Consider the following 22,632-nt stretch of genomic DNA (forward strand, 5'->3'; position numbering starts at 1 on the left):
GATGTATAATGACGATTTTATTTGAATATAGAGCATATATATATCTGTGATTTTATCTGAGAGGTAAAAATGAAAGTGAACACATAAAGTAGATAGTGGATCTGTTAAAGTTTAAAAGGACATAATCGAATTTTGTTGTTATGGTTATGTAGATGTACATAATTACGATTTGATTTGAAATGCGTGTAATTCCATCTGAGAAGTGAAAGTAAATATGAACATATAAAGTTGATCGGTGGATCTAGGAGAGCAAATGTGCTCTTATAAATTTAGTGGGACAAATAACATTTGACCAGAAGACACATATGGGCCACCAATATGTCATGTTTTGTAAATACTTATGGTACATTGTAAATTACTGGCCAGCAAGTTGAAGCCATTAGATATTGGTAGCAGTAAGCATTATTACAGAGAACCTCTGAACACTCAAGCTGTATTTCAACTGGTTTGTATTAGAGCTGTCAAAGTAAAGTTCTAATGCTCTCGCAATCACCAAAGGTCATGTGCTGAAGTAAGGGTAATATTTATCGAAAAAAATCGCATTTCACACAATTCCATTTCGAGATCTAGTGTCGAGTGCATCGTAAGACACGTCGAGGAAGCGGTAACTACAAAGGATTGTAACATTCCTGGTCGATCGAAATCGGCGACAAACAGCTTGATGTTGCAATCGTTTGTTGAAAATACTCAACATTCGTAAAACTGCTGAACAACATGACATAAGTCACATGTCTGCGAAAAGAATGAAGAAAATGAAGTTCCACCCATACTAAGTTCATCTGATACACCAGCTGAATGAAGATGTCTTCGATTGCCGTGTAAAATTTTGTGAAGATATGACGATCTTACTTTTCTTACCAGCAATGTGTTCCCTGATGAAGGCACATTCCACCTAATTAGTTACATTAACAGACATAATTGCAGGTTTTGATTTGAGAGCAATCTCATTGGTCTTTTCAAACATACTCTACATCCTGAAAAGTAGAATATCTGTGCGGAAATGCTAAATATAAAATAATTGTTTTTTTATTATTAATAACAATTTGAGTTCTGAACTGTGTGAGGAGATACTTCGAAATCAAGTAGTTCCAGCAATAAGAGAAACTCCAGAAGATAATTTTACCCACAGATAGTTTCAGCAAGATGTACAGGACCACACAACGGTAAAAACATGCGGCAATTTCTTAACACGGAATTTCCTAAATAACAGATTGGCAGAAGAGGTGAGATTGAGTGGCCCGCTCGTTCTCTGTTCCCCTGATTTATCGCCACTAGATTACTTTTTCTGGGTTTATCTAAAAATCCGAGTATATCAAACAATGCCAATCACTTTGGATAAATCTTCGTCAAAGGGTTATTGATGAAGTTGCAGTTATTGAACTGGACGTCATCAAGAATGCAGTATTTGTGTTTTACCATCGAATTACTCACTGTAAGATCAAGAAAGGTGCGCAGTTTGAGCACATGCTGTGAAACAACATGCTGTGAAATACTTTGCTCATCTGCCAATTTTAGACAACCAAGTCATGAGAGGCAAAGGGACTCATAATAATCAAGTTCTTTGAAAAAAAAAAAAAAAACGCGAAGACACTACGTGGCTGGTAAAGTTGATGTGTAGTTACGTATTCCGTAACTAGGGTAACAGTAAATCTAGATAGCAGGAAACGAAGACAGGGCAAAGTCTTTTATTCCCTACTTTCATGTGAAACGGAATTTTCAACGAAGTTAGGGTTATGTTGAATCTAAGTGTATCAGTCACCCCTAGCTAACAATTTAACTGAACTTTGAGAAGCGTTTAAGAAGCAGATGGTTCTCCTGACTCAGATGTAAAAAAGAGTGTGCCCAGAACTAGACTATCAAACTGATGTATATCAATTAAGTTTCTTTCCGCTTTATCCACATTTTGTAAATTTGGTCTCCTGTGAAATCTCCTTTGTCATTTTTGTTCTTACGTACTAGTGTGAAATAATGATTTTACTTAATCTGTCCGTGTCACGTGATATTTCAACGAATATACTGGTCTACTTGACCTTTACAATTCTAGGGAAAATGTTTCTTGTTGCAAAACACAAAAAAGCTTTCCTTTCCATATCGTAATGGTCTACCACGGTCGCAATGAAATGTAAATGAAAGCAATTTTGTTTTATAATAATCCTTTTTAAAATATTGAGCACATATTTCGCGCTTATTAATTGCACCTGTATTATTCGAAATATTTAGTTTATCAATCAATCCAAGGTAGCGTACAACGATATTTCTTTTTTGTGATTGCAGCGCCATCTAGGTGGATAACGGAAAGTATGAAGTAAAATTTGGGTATTTTTGATCGCAAAATTCAAATCTGCAACAAAAATAGGGAATTTCCATTTAAAAATTTCAAGTTGGCCACTGGGACTCTATGATAGAACCCTTGGAGCAGTTGTTGTTTACAGAATTGTATAGGCTCTAACTGTGTACATTCTTACGCAACTATTTGACACTTTTTTTTTTTTTTATCATTTCGGAAATATTTGAGATAGCAAAGTTAGGGGACGTAGTACCATTATATTCATTTTTTTGCGATTACAGCGCCATTTACTAGAATAACGAAAAGTGCTTCAAGTAAAAGTTGCTTAGTTTTGATTGCAGAATCAGAATCTGCAATAAAATAGGGGGTTTCTATTTGAAATTTTCAAGTTGGCCACTGGGACCCCATCATGGGATCCATGGGGGCACTTATTGTTTACAGAATTTTATAGGCCCCTGACATCTGTACATTCTTACGTAACTAGATTTGTCACATTTTTGTCCTTTAGGAAATATTTGAAGTCGCAAAGTTAGGGAACGTACGTACGATGATGTCCATTTTTTGAGGGAACGTACGTACGATGATGTCCATTTTTTGTGATCACGGTACCATCTATTATAATAACGAAAAAGTGCTTCAAGTAAAAATTGCTTAGTTTTGATCGTAGAATCAGAATCAGCAATAAAAACAGGGGGTTTTCATTTGAAATTTTCAAGTTGGCCCTTGGGACCCTATGATGGGACCCCTGGAGGCACTTATTGTTTACAAAATTTTATAGGCCCCTAACATGGGTATATTCTTGCAGAACTAGATTTGTCACATTTTTTGTTATTTCGGAAATATTTCAGGTCGCAAAGTTAGGTGAGACACCCTATAGGCCCTATAGATAGATAGATATAAATATATAGATATAAATATATAGATATAGATAGATAGATCAGATATACAGTGGATATAGATGTGTATCCTCTATGAGCATTCCTACGGAGGATGTAGGAGAGTAATGACCCTCATTTCTAGCAAATGTGGTACCATTGAGAAATCTAGACTTTGGAGGAACAACACACTACATGATAGAACTCAACTAGTTATGAAATCTTATACTCAATCAAAAAGAGCAAATATATATTTCAAACAATAAAATTTTAACAAAAAATATCTATGAATTATCAGGGATCATTAGCAATGACCTTTACATAGGGGAACCGGACGACTGCCTGGAGCTCCGAACTTCAGAGTACTACTCTTGATTGACAGTTATAGTCAAGTGTGCTATTTAATAAAATTTCAAAGTTTATAAAATTCTAATCAACCCGAAATCAGTTCTCAGCCCATCTCAAGAACAGCACAACATGTTTCATGAATAGAAGTATTCTAATTATTCCCTCCAGCCTCGGATTTCCGACTAGGTAAACAACAAGGTAAACTGCCTAGAGCCGCAGAGCACAGAGAGGAAGCAAAAGAAAAGATCATGAACGTTCGGTACAATTTCATTAGCGGACAGCTTATCACGGGGTGGTGTAATGGCGGGTGAGGGGGCCTACAGCAAAAAATTTCCTAGGGCCGCAAGATGCCTAAATCCGTCACTGTCTTCCATCAATGTATTAGTGAGTCCCGTTGCCCTTTAATTTATCCTACAGTATCCTTGTAGTATAGGATTGTAAAATTCAAATCGTGTTTTCTGATCGCCCTTGCGCAAGCGACACCTTTCTGCAACGGTACAGCGCCGTAAAACCAAACGAATAAGTTTACTTTCTAATAGGCTAGTATCTAAATAGTTCCGGTTGTTTTGGTATAAAGGCAATTAAGAGAAAAATAATTTTGTTCGCAAACATCGAAGTTTCTTATTATTTTTAACATAACTATTTTTTAGGAATATTTTAACATGGTTATTGAAGTTCATTAAATGACTTACAACAGTAGTAGGGATAGCTTTTTAAAGTGCTGCTAACGAGATTTTCGAAACAGCTCTCCCCGTTGGTATAGTAGTTAGCGCGCGCGCTTTTGATGTACCTGAGGTCCTAATGGAAGAACATTAAAAATGTGGACGCTCACTGTGGTTCCGATTCCACCTTAATCTTTAGCCACACGTGTTATATAGCCTCGACGCTGAAAGACAACGCTAAACTTCAAATTTATTCTCACAGCATTTTGCATAATGATTACATAATATGGCCGGAAATGGCCACTGGATTTTTCCCAAGGGAACAAAAGACTGATTCGTACGTGAAGTTGCGAATACGCACAATTTAATGTAAAATTATTATTATTGACAGAGATTTCGTGTAGCCTTATTAACTACGTAAATATAATAATATGCTTAGGCGTGAATTAGTTTCGAAGAATCTAATCCCTTTCAAAAATCCAGGGGAGCAATTCACCCTGCTTTTTGAGCCCCTGCGGCATTAGTTCTGTATCGCCGGCAGGGTTGTTTTGTTTAAAACAAAAGGTTTAAAACAAATTATTAAAACTTGTTTTAAACAATTGATTTTGTTTTAAACAAATTTTATATACGTTTTAAACATTTTGTTTTAAACACGTGTATTTTTAAGACTTGTTTTAAATATAAGTCTTATACTTATTTTTATTTTATTTCATTTAAGAAAATATCTGCCAGAGAAATAAAATGGTCAAAAAGTGCTTCTCATTCAAAAGATTACTTTCTTCCCATGTGAATGTTTTGATTTCATGTGCTTACAACAGGTCAATGTGGTGATCTACAATTTCTTTTGTCTCTTTTTTTCCCTTGTTTTAACGTTTATTGTACTGTTTAAATGCTTATCAGTTAACTTGCGAGAAAATGTGATAGTCAAAGGTTGGACTTCTTATAGAACCGATATTAAAAAAATAAATAAAAGAATTATCATGGAAAGAACTTTTGTGTTGTATTCAGAAAACAAAGGGTTCTTTGCTAAATTGTGCTTCTGAAATATCGCAGGCATTCGTTGATACAGTGTTGGTTCTGTCTTCATATATACATCTTTAAAAAAGGAAAGAATCCAAAATGAAAGAAAGAAAAATTACATGACAAGGTGCAATCTAGAGTTTTATATGATTGCCGCTAGAGAGGGGCGTCCGTTTAGAGGTCATCCGCCCCCTAGCCTCAATTTCAGATGTTGGGAGCAGTAATGCAGATTTAGAAACCCTTTGTTGAGCAAAATCCACAGAAAAAAATTGAAGTCCTTATACCGAATATACAGGGACTTCGATCACCATTTCTATTGACCGTAAGGAACTATAGGCCTAAATTGCTCTCTTGTTTATTTTTTGGCCTAGGATTTCAACGGTGGATCTAATTTCGAGTTTCGGGCCTGCTTAAAATTCTGGAAATTGAGCCTAAGCAACGTTCCAGATTTGATCATCTATATTTCTTCCGTGTTTATTCGGATGCTAAGGCTTGCTTGCTTGTGCATAAGAGCAATGGTTTTTGTGTGAAATTACAAGATGAAATGGGATATTTCAGATCTTGGAATGAAGTTTTCTATAATTAAGGTTTGCATCACTGGCAACCATAGCAACGAGACCAGACGCCCAAATTAAATTTGTGGAGGAAGTTGGTGAACATCAGAAGCACATAAATAATGCTTTATTTAAAGGTTTATTTATTTATTTTGTGAGGTACTATGATCAAAACTGAGCAAATGAAAATGTGAGTTTTGTTTTTGTTTTTATGTGATAAATTGAGACTGTTCAGATATGGTGATGGCGGAGAAAAAGGCTTTACGAGTTCCTATAGGTGATGGATTTTATCATACTAAGAGAGTACCATATAGTGAGGAGACGAAACAACTAGTTCGAGGTAACTCATCTTCCTTTTTAGTAGTTAGAACTGTATGTTTTGAGTTTAGTTGAATGTCATTTTGGAAAATTTAAAAGTGAAAATTATTACTTGGCAAATAAAGTTATCATATAGCATTACTGTTTGCAAGTTTACGGTAAGTCTTTACTTTTGGCACACCACTTGAAATAATTATTAAAATATTGTAATTCTTGTACGAATTTCTTTCTTATTGTCTTCTAAATGATTTGCACTGGGCATCGTGAAAATATCTCACGCGGCATATTAGATAAAGTTCAAGGGTGGCATCAGAAGTAAAGTAATTGATGAAAAATTACAATTCTTTTACGATTTTCGCATAAATACGAGACCAAAGTGTCGCAGATGGCGGCTCGGATAAGACCCACATGAACATGTTTTCTATGTTGTATTACCACTTATCTGTTCTTATTTATTATACATTAACTTACCTACATTTACCCCCAGGGCTGAATTAACCAATCTAGAGGCCCGGGGCTAAAAAAGAAATATATATATATGGCCCCTGCTGACTTAATCCATTTCTGTGAAAGTACAGTAGAAAAGTTAAGGGAATTATGTTTCACATTTTTGGTCGTTTTTATGATCATGATTGCGTCTTCATTTTTTTTTTTTTTTTAAATATAGATAGCCAGTTGAGATTTTGATCAGAATGGAGGCCCGAGGCCCCCCTTAATCTGACCCATGTTTACCCCTGTTTCATTTTAGATTTTCACTAGTCACTGTTGGGATCACTCGAGCAGATGGTTGTACCCAATAGAAAATTTATAGGTAAAATACGATGTGAAACATTTTTATAAAGGAATGAGAGTGTGAATATAAATAATTACTGTCAGTGCACAGCATATTGAAGTTAATTTTGGGTGTAAGTTGAAGTGTGCTCCTCCACTATCATCGTTTATGTGTATAACTCAGGGTTTGCCCAAGTGGGCCCAGCCCGAAAAAACCCAGTGGTTTTTTTCGGGTTGGACCCACCTGAAAAAACCCACTTTAAAACCCACCTGGGTTTTTGACCTATTTGTTAGTATATTATTGATACAACTAAGGTGATCACATTGTACGTGATTTTTATCAAATTTTAGACTTTCCTTGGGCGAATTAGAAGCTTCCACGTTAAGGTATATAACAATATTCAACATTAAGACCTTTATAAAGTTCTGAATGCACTAAATGAATTAAAAAAAAAAAAAAAAAAACTTACATTAGCTTGAGACAGTTATAGAACAAATTAATGTATGGATTATGCTTATAGCCTATTTGAAGCAAAATAAGCAATTTTGTACTTTAGAAAATATTTTCCGTGAATAGTATGCTCGTCGACTTGGCGACACCGAGGGACATTATCACTCATACGTTTGACGGATTTAAAGTCATAGGTGCCGGTACTAATAGTACATATGTAAATACATTAGTAAAACTATTAGTATTATCTCTTACCTTTGATGTAAAATACAAGGTTATTCAACTAAAATTTGGTTTTCCAACAACAACAGTTTAGTTCAGTCATTTGTTGCTACTCTTCAAGTAAGCATTCTGTAGGATCAACACCAGCAATAGCGTAAAAATTCTTGTCAAATTTAAAAAGCTTAATGCTCGGGGTTCCTAAGACTATGTAACGCTTAATATTTCAAGTGCTGAGTTCATATTTCCGTACTAATGGAAGTTTTGATGTACACGCCGTGAAAAAAGTGTTCGGGAAATTCCCGAATTAAACGCAGAAGAATCGGAAATGAATACTTCAACAATAAAACTATTAATTTTACGCTTAAGCCTGCCATACGTCCCATAAAAAACGGGAATGTCCCGTTTTTGGGCCCGAGTGTCCCGTGTCCCCGTAAATTTAGTCGGGACGGGGAAATGTCCCGTATTTTAACTCCGTTCCATTTCTGCTATCAATATCAGCTTATTCGAAAAGTGAAAAACAAAAAATTCTGACATTGGCTGGGAATCCTGTAATTAGTGAATGAACAATACGCTGTTGCATGTCAGTTTCGAGGAAGTTATAACACCACCCTGTTCGACTTGATAGCGAGCGAAATTTGCAATGCTACTTTTTCTATTGTACTTGATGGAAACTCGAATACTCTCTGGAACATAAAAAAAAGAAAAAAGATGACTTTGAGTGTTTCTACATTTACAAACACAGGGAAGATGACTAACCTTTTCTTCAGCAACACATTAGATAAGTTAACAAGAATTATAATCTTTTTCAGAGGCTAGCGGCACAGAAGTGTGCTTTGGTTCAGGTCTTAGAAAAATGTAAATCTGGTCCTGACAATTACACACGACACAAGGAGAAAAATCAGCTTTTCATCAGATTAAACTGACGAACGTAATTTTGGCAGATACAGCCATGTAAATAAATATTGCTAAACGCGCGAAAAATATTGAAAGTAGATTGTACTGCTGATTTAAATAATTTGGATATTGTTGTCCTGTAAAGCATTTTTATAGCACATCTTAAGTTTTTAGGCATCTTCAGTCTATACAATTAATTGCAGGGTACGAACAGAAAAAAGCAGCTGCTGCTTAGTGAATTTTCACCTATTATATTATTGAAAAAAAAAAAAATGAAATCTTTCAGTTTTAGTCTCACGGTTATGCCTGCTATGCTCAAGGTGACGGTGATGATGAGAAATGAATGAAATGACGGAATGAAGAAAGTAGGAGGAAACGTGAGAATCCCGAGAAAATCCACGCACAAGGTGTTTGTCCACCACAAAGCTTACTTGGCGCGAGCTGGGATCGAACTAGGAACCCCATGCACTAGAGGTGAACGCTCTACCACTGAGCCATCGCGGCTTATTATACTTTTGTTCATAACCAGACTACACTTCATTGAATTGTGTTGGAAAGTTGAGGAGGGGAGGGGGATCTGAGGTGTCCCGTATTCTCATGGAAGAGAATATGGCAGGTTTATTTACGCTGGAAGATGTTAATTTCACATAAGACATTTTAAAACATTTATTTATTTCATACAACATGAATTGTATCTTTGTTTTAAATTAATAGACCCCTTTTAGTATTCATATTTGGCGAACGTCACTCAAGCTTCTGGATGACTTGATCTACAATTGTTCGTTTGTCTGCCGAGCTCCTTCATAGCTATGCGGTTAGTGTACGCGTCTTCGGTGTGGGACCCGGGTTTGCTTCCCCAAGGTAGCTCATGTGGTTCGGATTCCACGTTAATCAGTAGGTCCCGTCTCATATTGCCTCGCTGCTGAAGGGGGCGTTAAACACAAAATCAACTTAACTCGTTTGTCTGCCTCTACCACACACACTACAGGGTACAACTTTCGGCCTTTTAAATTAAAATTTTCAGAATACAAGCACGAGACGCTCTAAATTTCCTGTATAGATTTTGGCGGTATACCAACGTAAAATGTCAAAATGGCGGCCATTTTTTCAAAACAGCGAGTATCCACGCTACGAAGAGCAATTTTTTAAGTTGAAATTTTGACGGTGGAAGCACGAGATATGCTAAATTTGCTGTATAGGTTATCTCGGCGATCGAATGTAAAATTTCAAAATGGCGGCCATTTTTTTCAAAACAGCAGTAAGTAGAAAATTGTTGCAAGTTGTGACAATGACAATCATGAAATATAAATCACATCTTAACACTTTTACCCCAAAGACATTGAAATATTTCGAAAAAACCCGATTAAACCCAATTAAACCCGAAAATACCCGAAAAAACCCATATGGGCCCAGGTGGGTTGGGCTTTTTCAAAAAAGCCCGGGTTTTTTCAAACCCTGGTATAACTACCCACAGTCGCTGACGCGCCTGCTCCCTATGAACGCATTCCATCGCTACCGTTCGGGTACCCCTGCTGCGCTCCTACCCTCAACTGTTGGATAGCATTCGTGGTTTTTAGTGGTTACCTATTACCAGCACAATTTAGTTCGTGTTCTATGTACTGTAGTTTTTTATGCCTTATTTCCAGATAGCATTTATACTAAGCACTCCTGAAGTCAATCTGCAAGTAGTAATGGAGCTCCTCATTTAGTGCATGACATGTTAAAAGAAATACAAAGCTCTAACTTAACCTGAAAATGTAAGAAATGTGTAATGTCTCACTGTAATCGCAAATATTTCTTATTTTCATGCTTCCTTTGCTCTTTCCTACCTAAGTATGAATCTATATAATGTTACTGCGCAAAATTAGTACCTTCGAACTGTAAAGTTGTACAATGAATCCTTAGCACCTTCTCACTGCGATGGAAGATTTAGCTTCGAAACTAATACTAACAGTTCGTGAATGTTATTATTCTTCCTTGTTGCATGTTTGCGGATCATTTGGGGGGTGCAGTCCTCTATCAAAGATGTCCGTAGGATATTAAAAGTTACAAAACGCATACCAAAATACTTCTTTCATGCATGCTCAGGATTCAGTGGGGGAATATTTACATTCTTGAAAACAATCCACTGAACAAAGCAACGTTTATGTAAAAGTAATAAATGCGGAAGAGTTTCGCCAACTAACTAAACATATAGGCTTCATCAAACACGACACTATCTCATCAAAGCTAGTATGGACCAGTTAACTTAGTTCATGAAAAATGATTTTCTTTCAGCATCACATGTGCTCTTACTGCTTACTGTTTCTTAAAGGAGCAGCTGGATTAGTAGGTGCAAATTGACTTCACGAGGGCTGAGTATAAATAGAATGTGTGACTGTATGGCATAAAAACTGCTGTGCAAAAGTACGAATCAACTTGTCCTAGGTGGGCACTAAAAAGCCACGAATACTTTCTAACCAAGTTAGGGCAGGAATGAAGCTGAGAAGAGAAGCGGCCGCGATTTGTGCATCTCTAGTCCGAAGACGCGTCACTGACTGTGGGTATACGCATAAATGAGGATAGAGAAAAAAAAAAAAAAAAACTTCATACAGCATAAAACATGTACATTATGTGTTGCAAAGCTTTGCAAGACTTTCGTTATTACTTTGCACACTTACTTGACATAACATTTCCTTCATCATTTTTCTGTTATTGAATATTATATAGTACAGAGCACACTTTCTATTTCGTACTTCTACCTTATTGTACATTTAATGTGTAAAATCCCGATATTTTAAAATTACTTTTCCAGTACTATTGCAAAATCAATTATACACAACTTTTTCTGTGGATTTTACAAATTTATGGCCACATAACATGAGATTTTATCCAAATTTTGCCCCATTTCGCCATATTTATCTCTGATGTGACTCCGCTCTTACTAGTTTTCGCTCTATATTACAGCAGAACACATTCTACTGGTTAGTTAATAACACAGTGGATTTGAAACACTGTTATATTATGCTCTACTGTCTGTTCATCTCATGTTACATCAATCTGCGTTCTTATACAGTCCAGAATTGAAGATCGGTTTTCTCCGTTACGTATTAATCAACTTACAACTGTGATCGTCATTACCTTTTTTGTTACTCTCATAATGACATTTCATCTCATTCTGTTCATTTCTGTATAAATTTTGCATGTCGGGGCGGACATCTGCGGCAGTTAACAGACATACGGCGTTCGAATGTAGGGCATAAAAACTACAGCGCAAAAACACAAACCAACTTGTGCTAGGTGACCACTAAACCACGAATGCTATCTAACCGGGTCATGGCAGGGCGAAGCTGGAGGCCCGAGCGTTACCGAGGATGTGCAGGCACGTTAGCCATAGTAGGTGTGCGCGTAAGCGAAGATAGTGGAAACAAGTCGGTACTGGCAATGGTACAGGTTTTTGTTATCTTTTTTACTACGTACCCCTAATCATTGCTTCATTTAAAATTTCAGAAAAATCGTTGATAAAGATTTTTCAAGTAACTTGTTCATTTGACATGGAATGTCACTGGTACCTTTCATAGTGGCCTGTATTTGCGGTTTATTTTCACTACCGCAAGTGTTATCTGAAAAGATTGCCCCGAGAACACTGAGGAAAAATACTAGCTTTGTCTGTATATGATTTTTCTTTCTAAAAATCTCTATAAATGAGTTTCCTTTTGCCTTAGAATTTTATTTTTCTAAGGAAAGGTGTTAAGATTTTTTAAAGGGGAAAAAATTGTAAATGATCGTTATGTTTCGTCCTAATTAGCCTTAATAGAAGAAAGCAGACTAACAAATCTTCAAAGGAAAAAGTTACATGATGCCATGCGTGAGGGGAAGAGTCTGCCTGCCTTGAATGCGAAAGAAGGAAACTCCCAGGAAAATGGAAAGAAAGTAAAATTTGTACCAAAGCCTCGAAAGAGAAGAACGTGGGATACGATTGTCCAAATGGGGGCTTATGAGAGAGAAAAGTTTGTTCCTATGCATCCACGAGGTAAGAATTCTGTTAAATCTTTTTCCTAGAAAGGAAGTTAACAATGTTTTATAAGTGGTATCATCAGATTTAAGATAAACAATCTTCTTTCGTATGGGCAGGACATATTGACAGAAACGAATTAAGGTGTCAGTCGACCACTTCTATTTTTTTTTTTTTTTTTTTTTTATAAGGAATGGGATCCATTTCTGCTCAATACAACATTGTTAAAATAATATTTTCCTTTCAAATAATAATAGTAATACTACATAAAATGCAGAAGTATATTTTCAAATTGTATGGTTCCACGCTATTGAGTAAATAATAATAATAATAATAATGAATGCAGGAAGAAAAACGTCATATTTTGAAATGAAACGTACTTCAAAACTATAACGTCTAGCAACTTAAATCGTTTTTGTGTGTCTTGATCGAAGCTTTTCTGTAATATCTACTCGAAACTGTAGAATTAACACAAAATTTATTTTTGTTATCCAAAGAACGGTTAATCAGATAATACTTGTTATCACTGTACCATCTTAGGTAGTCTTAATTAATTTGTAGCCCTTCATGCTGGTGTAGTGGCTAATGCATTTGCCTTTGGTGCACGTAGTCCTGGCTTCGATTCCGTGTGGAATAGCATAAAACTTTTAATTTCACAATCATTCACTTCCATTAATTATCTGTCTTCTTTATGACATAACTTTTTAAAGGGTATAACTGTGGAACGTTAAACTAAAAAGTTTCACTTGATTTATTTTTAATTAATTTTTGTTCTTTCTTCTGTCAGGTGGTATATAGCAATTCTAATATTTGTCATACAAGTTGCAAGAAGTACAAATATTATACTTTTGAAAGAATGTCTGAAACAAACCTGTGTTCAGCCTTTTCACTGCGTCCTTGCTAAGATAATTTCACAATTAATGAAAATATTTTATCACAGCACATGCAAGGAAGTAATACAAATATTGTTAAAAACTCACTAAAGATGCTGCAGTCCTTTATAGTTGGAAAACCAGCCTTCTAGCGTATAGCCGTCCGCTGAAAATGCGACTGTGGCTATGGTTATGAAGCCGGGTTTGTAACGGCTGCTCCAGTGAAAAGGTTGAAAAACGTAGAAAAAAAAGTGTTTGAGTAATGTCTGAATAACAGGTAGGAAACTGTGAAAAAGTTCTACGTTTTTTGTCGTAAAACTTCTTGCTGACGTATGAAATTGTTGTTATAACACAGGGGTAGAAGTGAAGGAAATTGCGGGGGGACGTCGTTTGTGTGGAATTACTTATAAAGGGATTTTGATATTTTATATATAATGCAGCTGTTTTAATTTAATTCTTTTAATTGTTGTTTAATGGATATTTAGATCTATATGTGTGCTGGTGTTAAGTGTCCGTGAATAACTTCTACAGATAGTACCAAAACAATCTTTAGCAATATTTAACTACAGAAGCAATTATTTATATAATTGGTAACAGAAAGAAAACAAAACTTACTACGGTCAGGTGCACCATAATTGTACTAAAGTGTTTCAGCAATCGCTGTCGAAAGCAGCTATTACAATCACAGTACACCTGAACACAATTCGTTGTATTTTTTTTTTTTTTTTTTTTTTAATACGAATTATATAAATAGAAGCCATATCCAGTCTTTAAATAAATATAGAGTATTTTTCATCCTCCTGTGAAGAAGTCAATTGTCCTTATACCATTTGTAATTGCTTGTTTCATTAAAATAATAAATACACACAACGTTAGCTTTTACGGTATGATGTGTAGGTAGTTATTAATACAGTATCATAGGACAAAAAAATATGCTAGTAGGTTTTGCATAAGAGCAGTGATTATGAAAGAATGATTATCGCTTAAAAAAAAAAAATCTGATAACGGAGAGGTTTAGTTTAAAGAAACTAGAAGAGAATTAGGCAAGAAGAGAATACTATATTAAAGCTTTGAATAACTTCTCGTTCCAGAAGGTTCAGAATGCAGTAGTGTTAGGGATACATGGGTTAAACTTTGGGGGTAGCATTAAAATTTTAGCAAAAGGAAAACTGGGCCACGCGGAAGTAATAGGAAAAAGCATGAATCGACCAGAAATGCACTAAACTACCAGAGAGCAGAGGAAACAGTCGAAATCACGTTGGCTACAAAATCCGAACGAAGGAAGTGCACAAAATTCATTGACATCAGGCGGGAAGAACTTTAAGAAAGAAAAAAAAAAACGATTTTTTGGAAAGCCGAAAGCCAGGTTTAGAGTTAAAAGATTAAAAACGTGTTTGTAAAAGGATTAAAACATTACAAAGTGTAGAAAAGATCATTTTAATAGACCTAGATGGATCTCTTTGTCAAAAGCAAGAAATTGAGCTATAAAACCAATATTAGTTAGCTATTAGGATACCAGGTTAAAACGACGACCATCCATGTCAAAATTATTTATAATTTGCCTTCTTTTGGATAATTACATTACTTTATATGATATGTAAGTGCCTTCACAGTCAAAGACGGTGAGATATTGTCCTTTCTCTCTTTTTATGTTTCATGAACTAACTTAGATATTAATTAATCAGTTTCTACTAGCCTTCATACAACTGGCTAGAGTTCAGATGCAAATGCAGTCTATCTGCCTTAATTATCCATGTTTCTGAGTTGATCTTTGCAAAGTATTATTACTAGCTTTATGTAAATCGTTTACTTGTTTAATATCATAAGAAACTTTTTGACAGACCAGATAGTAACTTTCCATTTGTGGAATCTAATCTCTGACATGATTCTTTAAACATTATTATTATTATTATTATTATTATTATTATTATTATTATTATTATTATTATTATTATTATTATTATTATTATTATTATTATTATTATTATTATTATTAGTAGTAGTAGTAGTAGTAGTAGTAGTAGTAGTAGTAGTCACTACTACTACTACTAGTACTATTGGGGGGGGGAGGAAGAGTGTAGACTTTCCACATGGACACTAGATAAATTTAAGACATAAAAAACGTGACCATTGATGTAAGGAACGTGACTTAAAACTTCGTATCGTATTTCTTTCTTTTCTTTAGTGGACAGACAAAAGGAGAAGGAGAGGCTACAGAACATAATGACTTTTGGTAAAGATGTGCCACAGCAAGTTCGAAACACACGGGTCTCTTCAAAACCTGTAGAAGAGAAAGAAGAAGAACCTGATAGGTTCCAGGAATGTAAGTTGCATTATATCACTGTCCTAGAAGTGGTTGTATAGAATCGCAATATTAGAAGGTAAATTATTGTGCGAAAAGGGGCAGGAAGATAGAACATCCGTTGCCCTAAACTAAATATTAATTCATTGGCGTTACAACCCACAAAGGACTATAGCGTACTTTTCAACAATTCTAATTTCCCTTCTCTCATTTGAAACTTGAATGTTTCACAATAACGTGTCATATTTATGCCTAAAATAGCCTGTCAGAATAACTTTTTTTTTCCGACAATAACTGTAATTTATAAGCTAAAGCAACATTGTGTTTTTATCCATGTACAAGAGTTTATCTAGTGCTAGTGTATAGTAGTTGTATCTAATATTTTCTATATTCGACAATTTAATTTTTTGTTGCGTTATTTTATCTTAATTTCAAAGTCTGCCTATGATAAGTATAGTACGGAATGTGTAACGTCGTTGGATTCCCGCGAAAAGTTGTAGTGACGTTTATGGGAAGTTGCCAGCTTGGTTATTGGTGGCTCGCTGAGCGCGGTGATTGGCTATTCTCTTACCACACCCCCAGTTACGAGCAGGTCCAAGTGCGGGAAGACAACGACGTTATACTTTCTGGGATTTAACTGTTATTAAGCTGTACGAATAATGAAGAAAGTATTGGTGGAATGAAGATAATGGTAGGAACAGGAAACCTCCAACAAAATGTACTAATATCAACTACCAACTCACGTTTCCTGGGATCAAAGCAAGAACTTTACTAATGAACCACTATATAATGTGTATGACAGTTACTGGATTATGTTGATAGAAAATAAGAAAGTGACATGATATAGTTAAAAGAAAGACGAACATACTTATTTTATTAATAGTTTAGGTTTATTGTAATTGTAAGCTGTTTAAAGTTTATTGTAATAAGATTCCGCTAGTACTAAAACCTAAAGCTTTTCGTAGTATTTGCAAGATATTTATTGATATTGATTGTATATTGATAATAATTAAGCAAATTAGGCAGTTATGGAAGTAAATAACAAATTATTTACCGAATTGTGTCTCTGTTTAAATCTAACTATAGTATTGAAGAAGTGGTGTATGATATTCTAAATAGTCTTTCTAAAGTTGATTCTAGTGTTAAAATACAGATCTTCGTCCCATATAAAGTTCTTTTGGGAAATATTTAACCAGTTCTTCTATATGTAGTCACAGTATGTGATTACCCATAAATTAAAAATTATTTTTACCAACTATAATCTGAAACCAGTTCATCGCCCCCTTTCCATAAATAAATAAATAAACTTAATTTAAGAAAAGAATCCCCTTCACAAAAAGAAAATAGTGGCGGAGTGTATGAAGCTAAATGCGAAACACATAGAATTATTCATATTAAGGGGCAATACGGGTGATAGCGAGATAGACCGAATTTTCCACTCTTAACTCTTTTTTTCTTCACTACTATGTACACTGCGTCGACGAATCTTTGTAGTGTACAAACTATGAAAAGCCAGAAATTGTGTTTTTATATATAGGGTATATCAGACTAGATGTCCCAGACATTTTTCTCGGCTTGTATTTCACGCATACATTTCAAACAAAAAATTGAATAACCAAATCGTATGTGAAGAATCAAATGGTGATGCTTCCATATCCAGTGGCATAGCGGGAATATCTCTACGGGGGATCGACTCCAAAATTTCAAATAAAAAGTGGTATCAATTTCTATTTCTTTGAAGCACTATTGAGAATAAAACAACTTTTACAGGAAACCTTTTTCGTTAAATTCTACGGTTTGGCATCGACGTGTGTTACTTGTTCTTGAATTGCAGCTACACAACAAAAGTTTTATAGTTGGCAATGACTCCAAAATAACACAAGATAAGACATGTTCTATCAAATAGTACTGTTGAAAACTCTTTACAGCATTCAGTATCAAATGTTACGTATCTCATGCACGTATCAACAACGAGAACAATATTGCAGGACAATATGTAGTTTCAATTCCGGGGTCAGAACCAATTTAAAACAGACAAAAGCACTTTTTGGTTTTAAGTAAAACTACGTATGAAACAATTTTGGATGTAAAGTCTCAGCAATAAAACATCCAAAGAAAACCAGAAATTTCAAACTCATTGCATTTCGGAACTCATTGCACAAATAATTGTTCAAGAAGAGTACAAATAAATAAACTGAAAATGATAAATAAAATAAACAACGTGAACTGCATGTTTTGAATATTCTTATCAATATATCGCACTTGGACCTAAAGAAAACTCTCAATAAATATTCCAAGGATCGTCCAGTACCTGCGATGCACATGCGAATGCCTACTGAGACATTTTTGACTGCTCTTAACACTTCATTTGCACTTAGTCCTTGGCACAGATTACGGACCCTCTCCATCATGTCGTCCCTTGTAGTGGGACACCCTTTGCAAACCAGCTCCTTGACACGTCACCAAAAGAAAAAATCGAGCGGAGCTGAGTCTGGAGAACGAGCTGGTCAGGAAACCGGTCTCGTCTTCCGATCCATCTGTTTGGGAATAAACGAGCAACAATTCGTCTAGCAACTCTCGCAAAATGAGCAGGACAACCGTCTTGTTGTAGCCACATCATTTCACGAGTTGTTAGTGGGACGTCTTCCAAGAGCTCACAAAAAACATCTCACAAAATAGTGCTCTACCCCTGTTAATGTACTTTCGAAGAAATGGGTACCAATATTATTTGGCCTCCCCCTAGACCACACCAGACATTTAGACTCCAAGTATCAGTAGACATATGTTGATTGTCAACTTCACGTACCCAGTGAGAATTCTCGCTGGACCAATAGTGAGCGTTGTGTATGTTAACATCTCCATTACTCTTGAAGGTCGCCTCATCCGTGCTTAGAATATTCTGGTAGAAACATGAGTTACTGAGGTCCATCCACTGACAAAACCTCAGACGGTTATGGAAATCTTGTTCTCGAAGTTCCTGATGTAGATGAACATGGTAAAAATGGAACGCATTATTGTGTAGAATCCTCCAAACCGTTCATGTGGCTAATCGTCTTGTCGAGATTTGTTGATCCATATAGACTGCGACAAGGATGTCGCGAGACATTTTATCCTGAACACGGCACCTGATCATGACATTTGTTGTGGTGAGAAGGGACGTGCCCAGTCCTCTGCACACGAAGTGCCAAGAACCGAAATACTTTTCTTGACTGCTGAGCACGATCGGAAAACTGTTCACCATACACTCACGCGCCTTGTTATGATTTTGCCGACATTCATCCAACACCATTAACATATCAAAAGCTTCGATATTCGAAAATATCGTATTGGTTCATTCAAGCAATAATGGGCAATAGGAGTGAAATCAACAAACACTCAACTGTTTATCTCTTAACTACAATCAACAAATATTCAACTGTTTTATATCGGAACTTTGTCGTTTCTTTTTCCACTTCGTCATGTGGCACCAATTAATGTCTTTTTCGCCACTAATAACCATCATACGAAAATTTCTCTTTCTCTCTCTCTCTCTCTCTCTCTTTTTTTTTTTTTTTTTTTTTTTTTTTTTTTTTTTTTTTTACAGTTTCTTCTTTTCTTCTTGATCTGCTTCTTCACCTGTGTATCATTCTTTTCCTTCTTAACCCCTTTCTTCACTTGTGTATCAACCGTTTGTTTTAATTCTTCAGACTTCCTTCCATCATTCCTCCTTTTTGTGTTTTTTTCTTTCAATTCAACCTCTACTTTTTCTTTTCTTCTTTGACTAATTCTTCCATCTCTCCGCCTTCTCTTTTATCTTTACACATCTTTACTGTTCTACTATCTACTTTTCTCTATTGTTTCGATTCTATGTTTCTTTTTTTTCGTTACTTTATTTTCTACACTCACCTGTTTACCATATTTGCTTTGAACTTCTTCTATTATTTCTATTCTGTCCTTTTCTTCTATTATTGTTGACCTCGTAGTTATCTCTGGACTCATATTAAGATGTTTCGTTTCTTCTATCAGTTTGTCGGTGTGACGTCTACAGACCTGATTCTTGTGGTATAGATTTTCATGTTCAAGTTTCTCGTGTTTTACCTCTGAATTTCTTTTTTCTGGCTGAATCCGATTAATTATCAGTAGACATATTTTCTTCTCTGTATTGGCTGCCTGAATGGAGCCTAACATAAAATCTCCATTGAATAAAAGTTTTGTTCACCTACATTCGTATTTGCTTTTATGTCATCTAATGCTTGTTGTAATTCAGCAAGGAGGAAGGTCTTGTCTTCCATCTGAATGTCTTGATCAGATAATTCATTGATTCTTCTTTTGTATCTATTCTTGCCCTTCTTTTGGACAATACTGTGCAAATGGATTATATTCGTTGCACTTCCTACATTGCGCACCCCTAGCTATAAATTGATATCTAAAATGTTGTTTTCCGCATGTTGCACAATCATATTGATAACGTCCATATTTTACCTGCGACATTGTTTTTGAACGGAACCTATTGATTTCATGTAGTTTGTCTTGGTACGATTTTTGTATCTTTCGTTGATCTGTTGCAGCATTCACTTGTAGCGAGAAAAAATGCTTTTGTACACTGATTTAACAGTACACATCGCATACATATAGCAAATTAGGTATAATTGATGAAAAAGGAAGTAACCATATTTTATAAATTGGATTCAAGAATGGAACAAGTGAATGCTGCAGCTCTAACCGCATTATTGACCTTTATTCGGGACTAATTATCTGTTCCATACTGACAGGCTGTGGTGAACGGACACAAAAGATTTGAAAACATGGTTAGGCCTGCATCAGGAATCATAAAACTTGTAGTGGCGTAACAAGACGGAAGGGGGATGTAGGGGGGCATTGCCTCCCCTAATTTCAGGTGGGGAATTTAATGGCGCCCAACTTTTTATTTTGCAGAAATTGGTACTTAACTGAAGAGTCCAAAGTATTTTCCGAAAGTAAATCTAGCACGTTAAACATGTGAATGTTAGTTCACATTCTTAGGAGAAAAGGAGTAGCCCCGGACATTTTAACACATTGAGCTGCCTGTTCGTAATAAGATGTATAACTGATCCAAAATAAGTCTGAAATATTTATTTTTAATGTGAACTCTATTAACAAACCGAAGATATCGACATAAATGCAAAAATAATGAAATAAACAAGTGACAATACAAATCACTATATTTCACATATTTCAGTATTAGCGGGTACCACCGGAAACGTAAGATAAGGCAACTACAGCTGTGTACGCTAGTGGAGCTAAGTACGCCAAGTGCTCAGTGATGGGATCTTTCTGACGAAATCCAATAGAATATGCCTCCAATACATGCCACGGTCTTGTACAAGTCCGATTTGACGAATACTCCGGGAGACAGCGCCGAGACCACCACGACGCGACGTGCAGTGTTGTTTGCCTCGAGAAGATCACGTGGAAGGACGTTATTATTTTAATAGAGGTAAGAATCCGTTATTAATACCGTGTTAACTCAGAACATTGCCCATTGTTTACAGCAATGTACGCTTTATTTCGTGTCCGTCTAGAAACACTTTGTTTTGTAAGTGTAATTTCAGTATTTGTGACTCCATGGCTACTAAATCAATACCAAACATAGTGCAGTGAAATGCGCCAGGGCTTGTTGAGGGCTGATTGCAGAAGACAAAGATGTTTTCATTTGTCTCACATGTTCCATGTAATACCGGTGCAGTTTTTTCTTTTAAGTCATAGTACAGTGACACTGTTTGTTTATCTTCTTATGAACTAAAACTTTTCAGTTTGGAACTTCATTTCAACTTTGGAGATTATAGTTTTTACATTTTATTTTTTTATCTTCATCTTGCACTTTGGTTAGGATTGCCATTCGTCCCGGAAAATCCGGTATCGTTACGGAATTGAGATCTGCTTCCCGGCGTCCCGAAAACATTTCTATTCGAGGTATCTACCTGGCAAGTCTTAAGGAGGTCTTTCTAAAACGAAGGAAGCTACAGGGAAAAAAGAAGTAAAGGAAATTAGAAATTTCTCGAATTTTTGACTGGGGTGAAATTTGAGAAGGAAATTCGACACCAGAAGAAAAAATTAATATGATAAACTATAGTATAACTATATTTTGCAAGAATAATATCCCGATATCTTAATTAGTGACCACACAGGAGCGGATTAAACAAATGACACACCCGTGTGTGCCACTTTGGCTACCTGGGCCACCGAGAATACATTTGATTACATTTTTTTGACTACTAACTCATGTTGTTGTTGTAGTTATAGTCTCGACTAATAATAATATCGTTGTTGTAAACAGTAACTTTATAAGGAAAATTTTCTCTCCTTTTTACATCTTAGTTCCAACACTGTTGGTGAGAAATGCAGTGTGTTTCAAAATGAAATTTGGGGTTTTAAGTCTTCGTAGTACTTATTACATTTTACGTACAATTATAAGCAATGCATCAAGTAAAAGAGCACCTCAAACAGTCTTTGCTACAAGTGTTCAATGTGAGATTCATTCGTCACACGGCACACATCTAGTCGATAGGCGAGAAAGGCCCATAAACTTTCCGCCCTACGGCACAAAACACATTCAATTTAGGGGAGTCTCATTTCAAGTGTACCATCTCCTGAGGATTTGCTGACGGCCAGATACAAACATTATGAGTGTTCACATTAGCTCTTAGGTGAAATGTCGATTTATCACTGAAGATGACACGATCCAGAAAATCTTCATTGTTATGCAGCAATATTTCACTTGCGAAATTGGCACGTAAACCGTAGTATGTAGGCTTTAGACCTGTAGCAACTGCAAACGATAAGGACGTAGTTGCAAGCGTCTCCTTAATATTCTTCACACAGACCGTTGCACTGTACAGATTCAGTCTTTATTAAAAAACAAAAAACTTTCTGCTTTCTAGTCTCCATCTTTGCTGTTTGCTCTTTCTAACGGCAGACAGAAGAAACAATGCATGTACAGGCGTGCGTACAAAACTGTCTGATATAATATCTTTCATTTGATATAATATTTATAATTGTAAGTTCATTGTAATAGATACTACAAAGTTTCAAAACCCTAATATT

General features: G+C 35.6%; 1 protein-coding gene across 3 annotated transcripts in view; it reads left to right on the forward strand.

The window, feature by feature from the left end:
- The first annotated feature begins 5,772 nt into the window (after positions 1-5,772).
- The window catches only part of LOC145664702 (UPF0193 protein EVG1), a 45,531-nt gene continuing 28,671 nt past the window's right edge, over positions 5,773-22,632 (forward strand). For 2 of the 3 annotated variants that reach the window (XM_081731565.1, XM_081731564.1), the window contains exons 1-3: positions 5,773-6,086; positions 12,190-12,414; positions 15,454-15,591. In XM_081731565.1, coding sequence (XP_081587691.1) covers positions 5,984-6,086; positions 12,190-12,414; positions 15,454-15,591 — 466 coding nt within the window. In that variant the 5' untranslated portion in view covers positions 5,773-5,983. The remainder of the gene's footprint in view (positions 6,087-12,189; positions 12,415-15,453; positions 15,592-22,632) is intronic. The other variant, XR_014127508.1, reaches the window with a different exon arrangement.

Source organism: Thermobia domestica, chromosome 11, assembly GCF_964235325.1.
Source record: "Thermobia domestica chromosome 11, izTheDome1.hap1.1, whole genome shotgun sequence".
NCBI lineage: Eukaryota > Metazoa > Arthropoda > Insecta > Zygentoma > Lepismatidae > Thermobia > Thermobia domestica.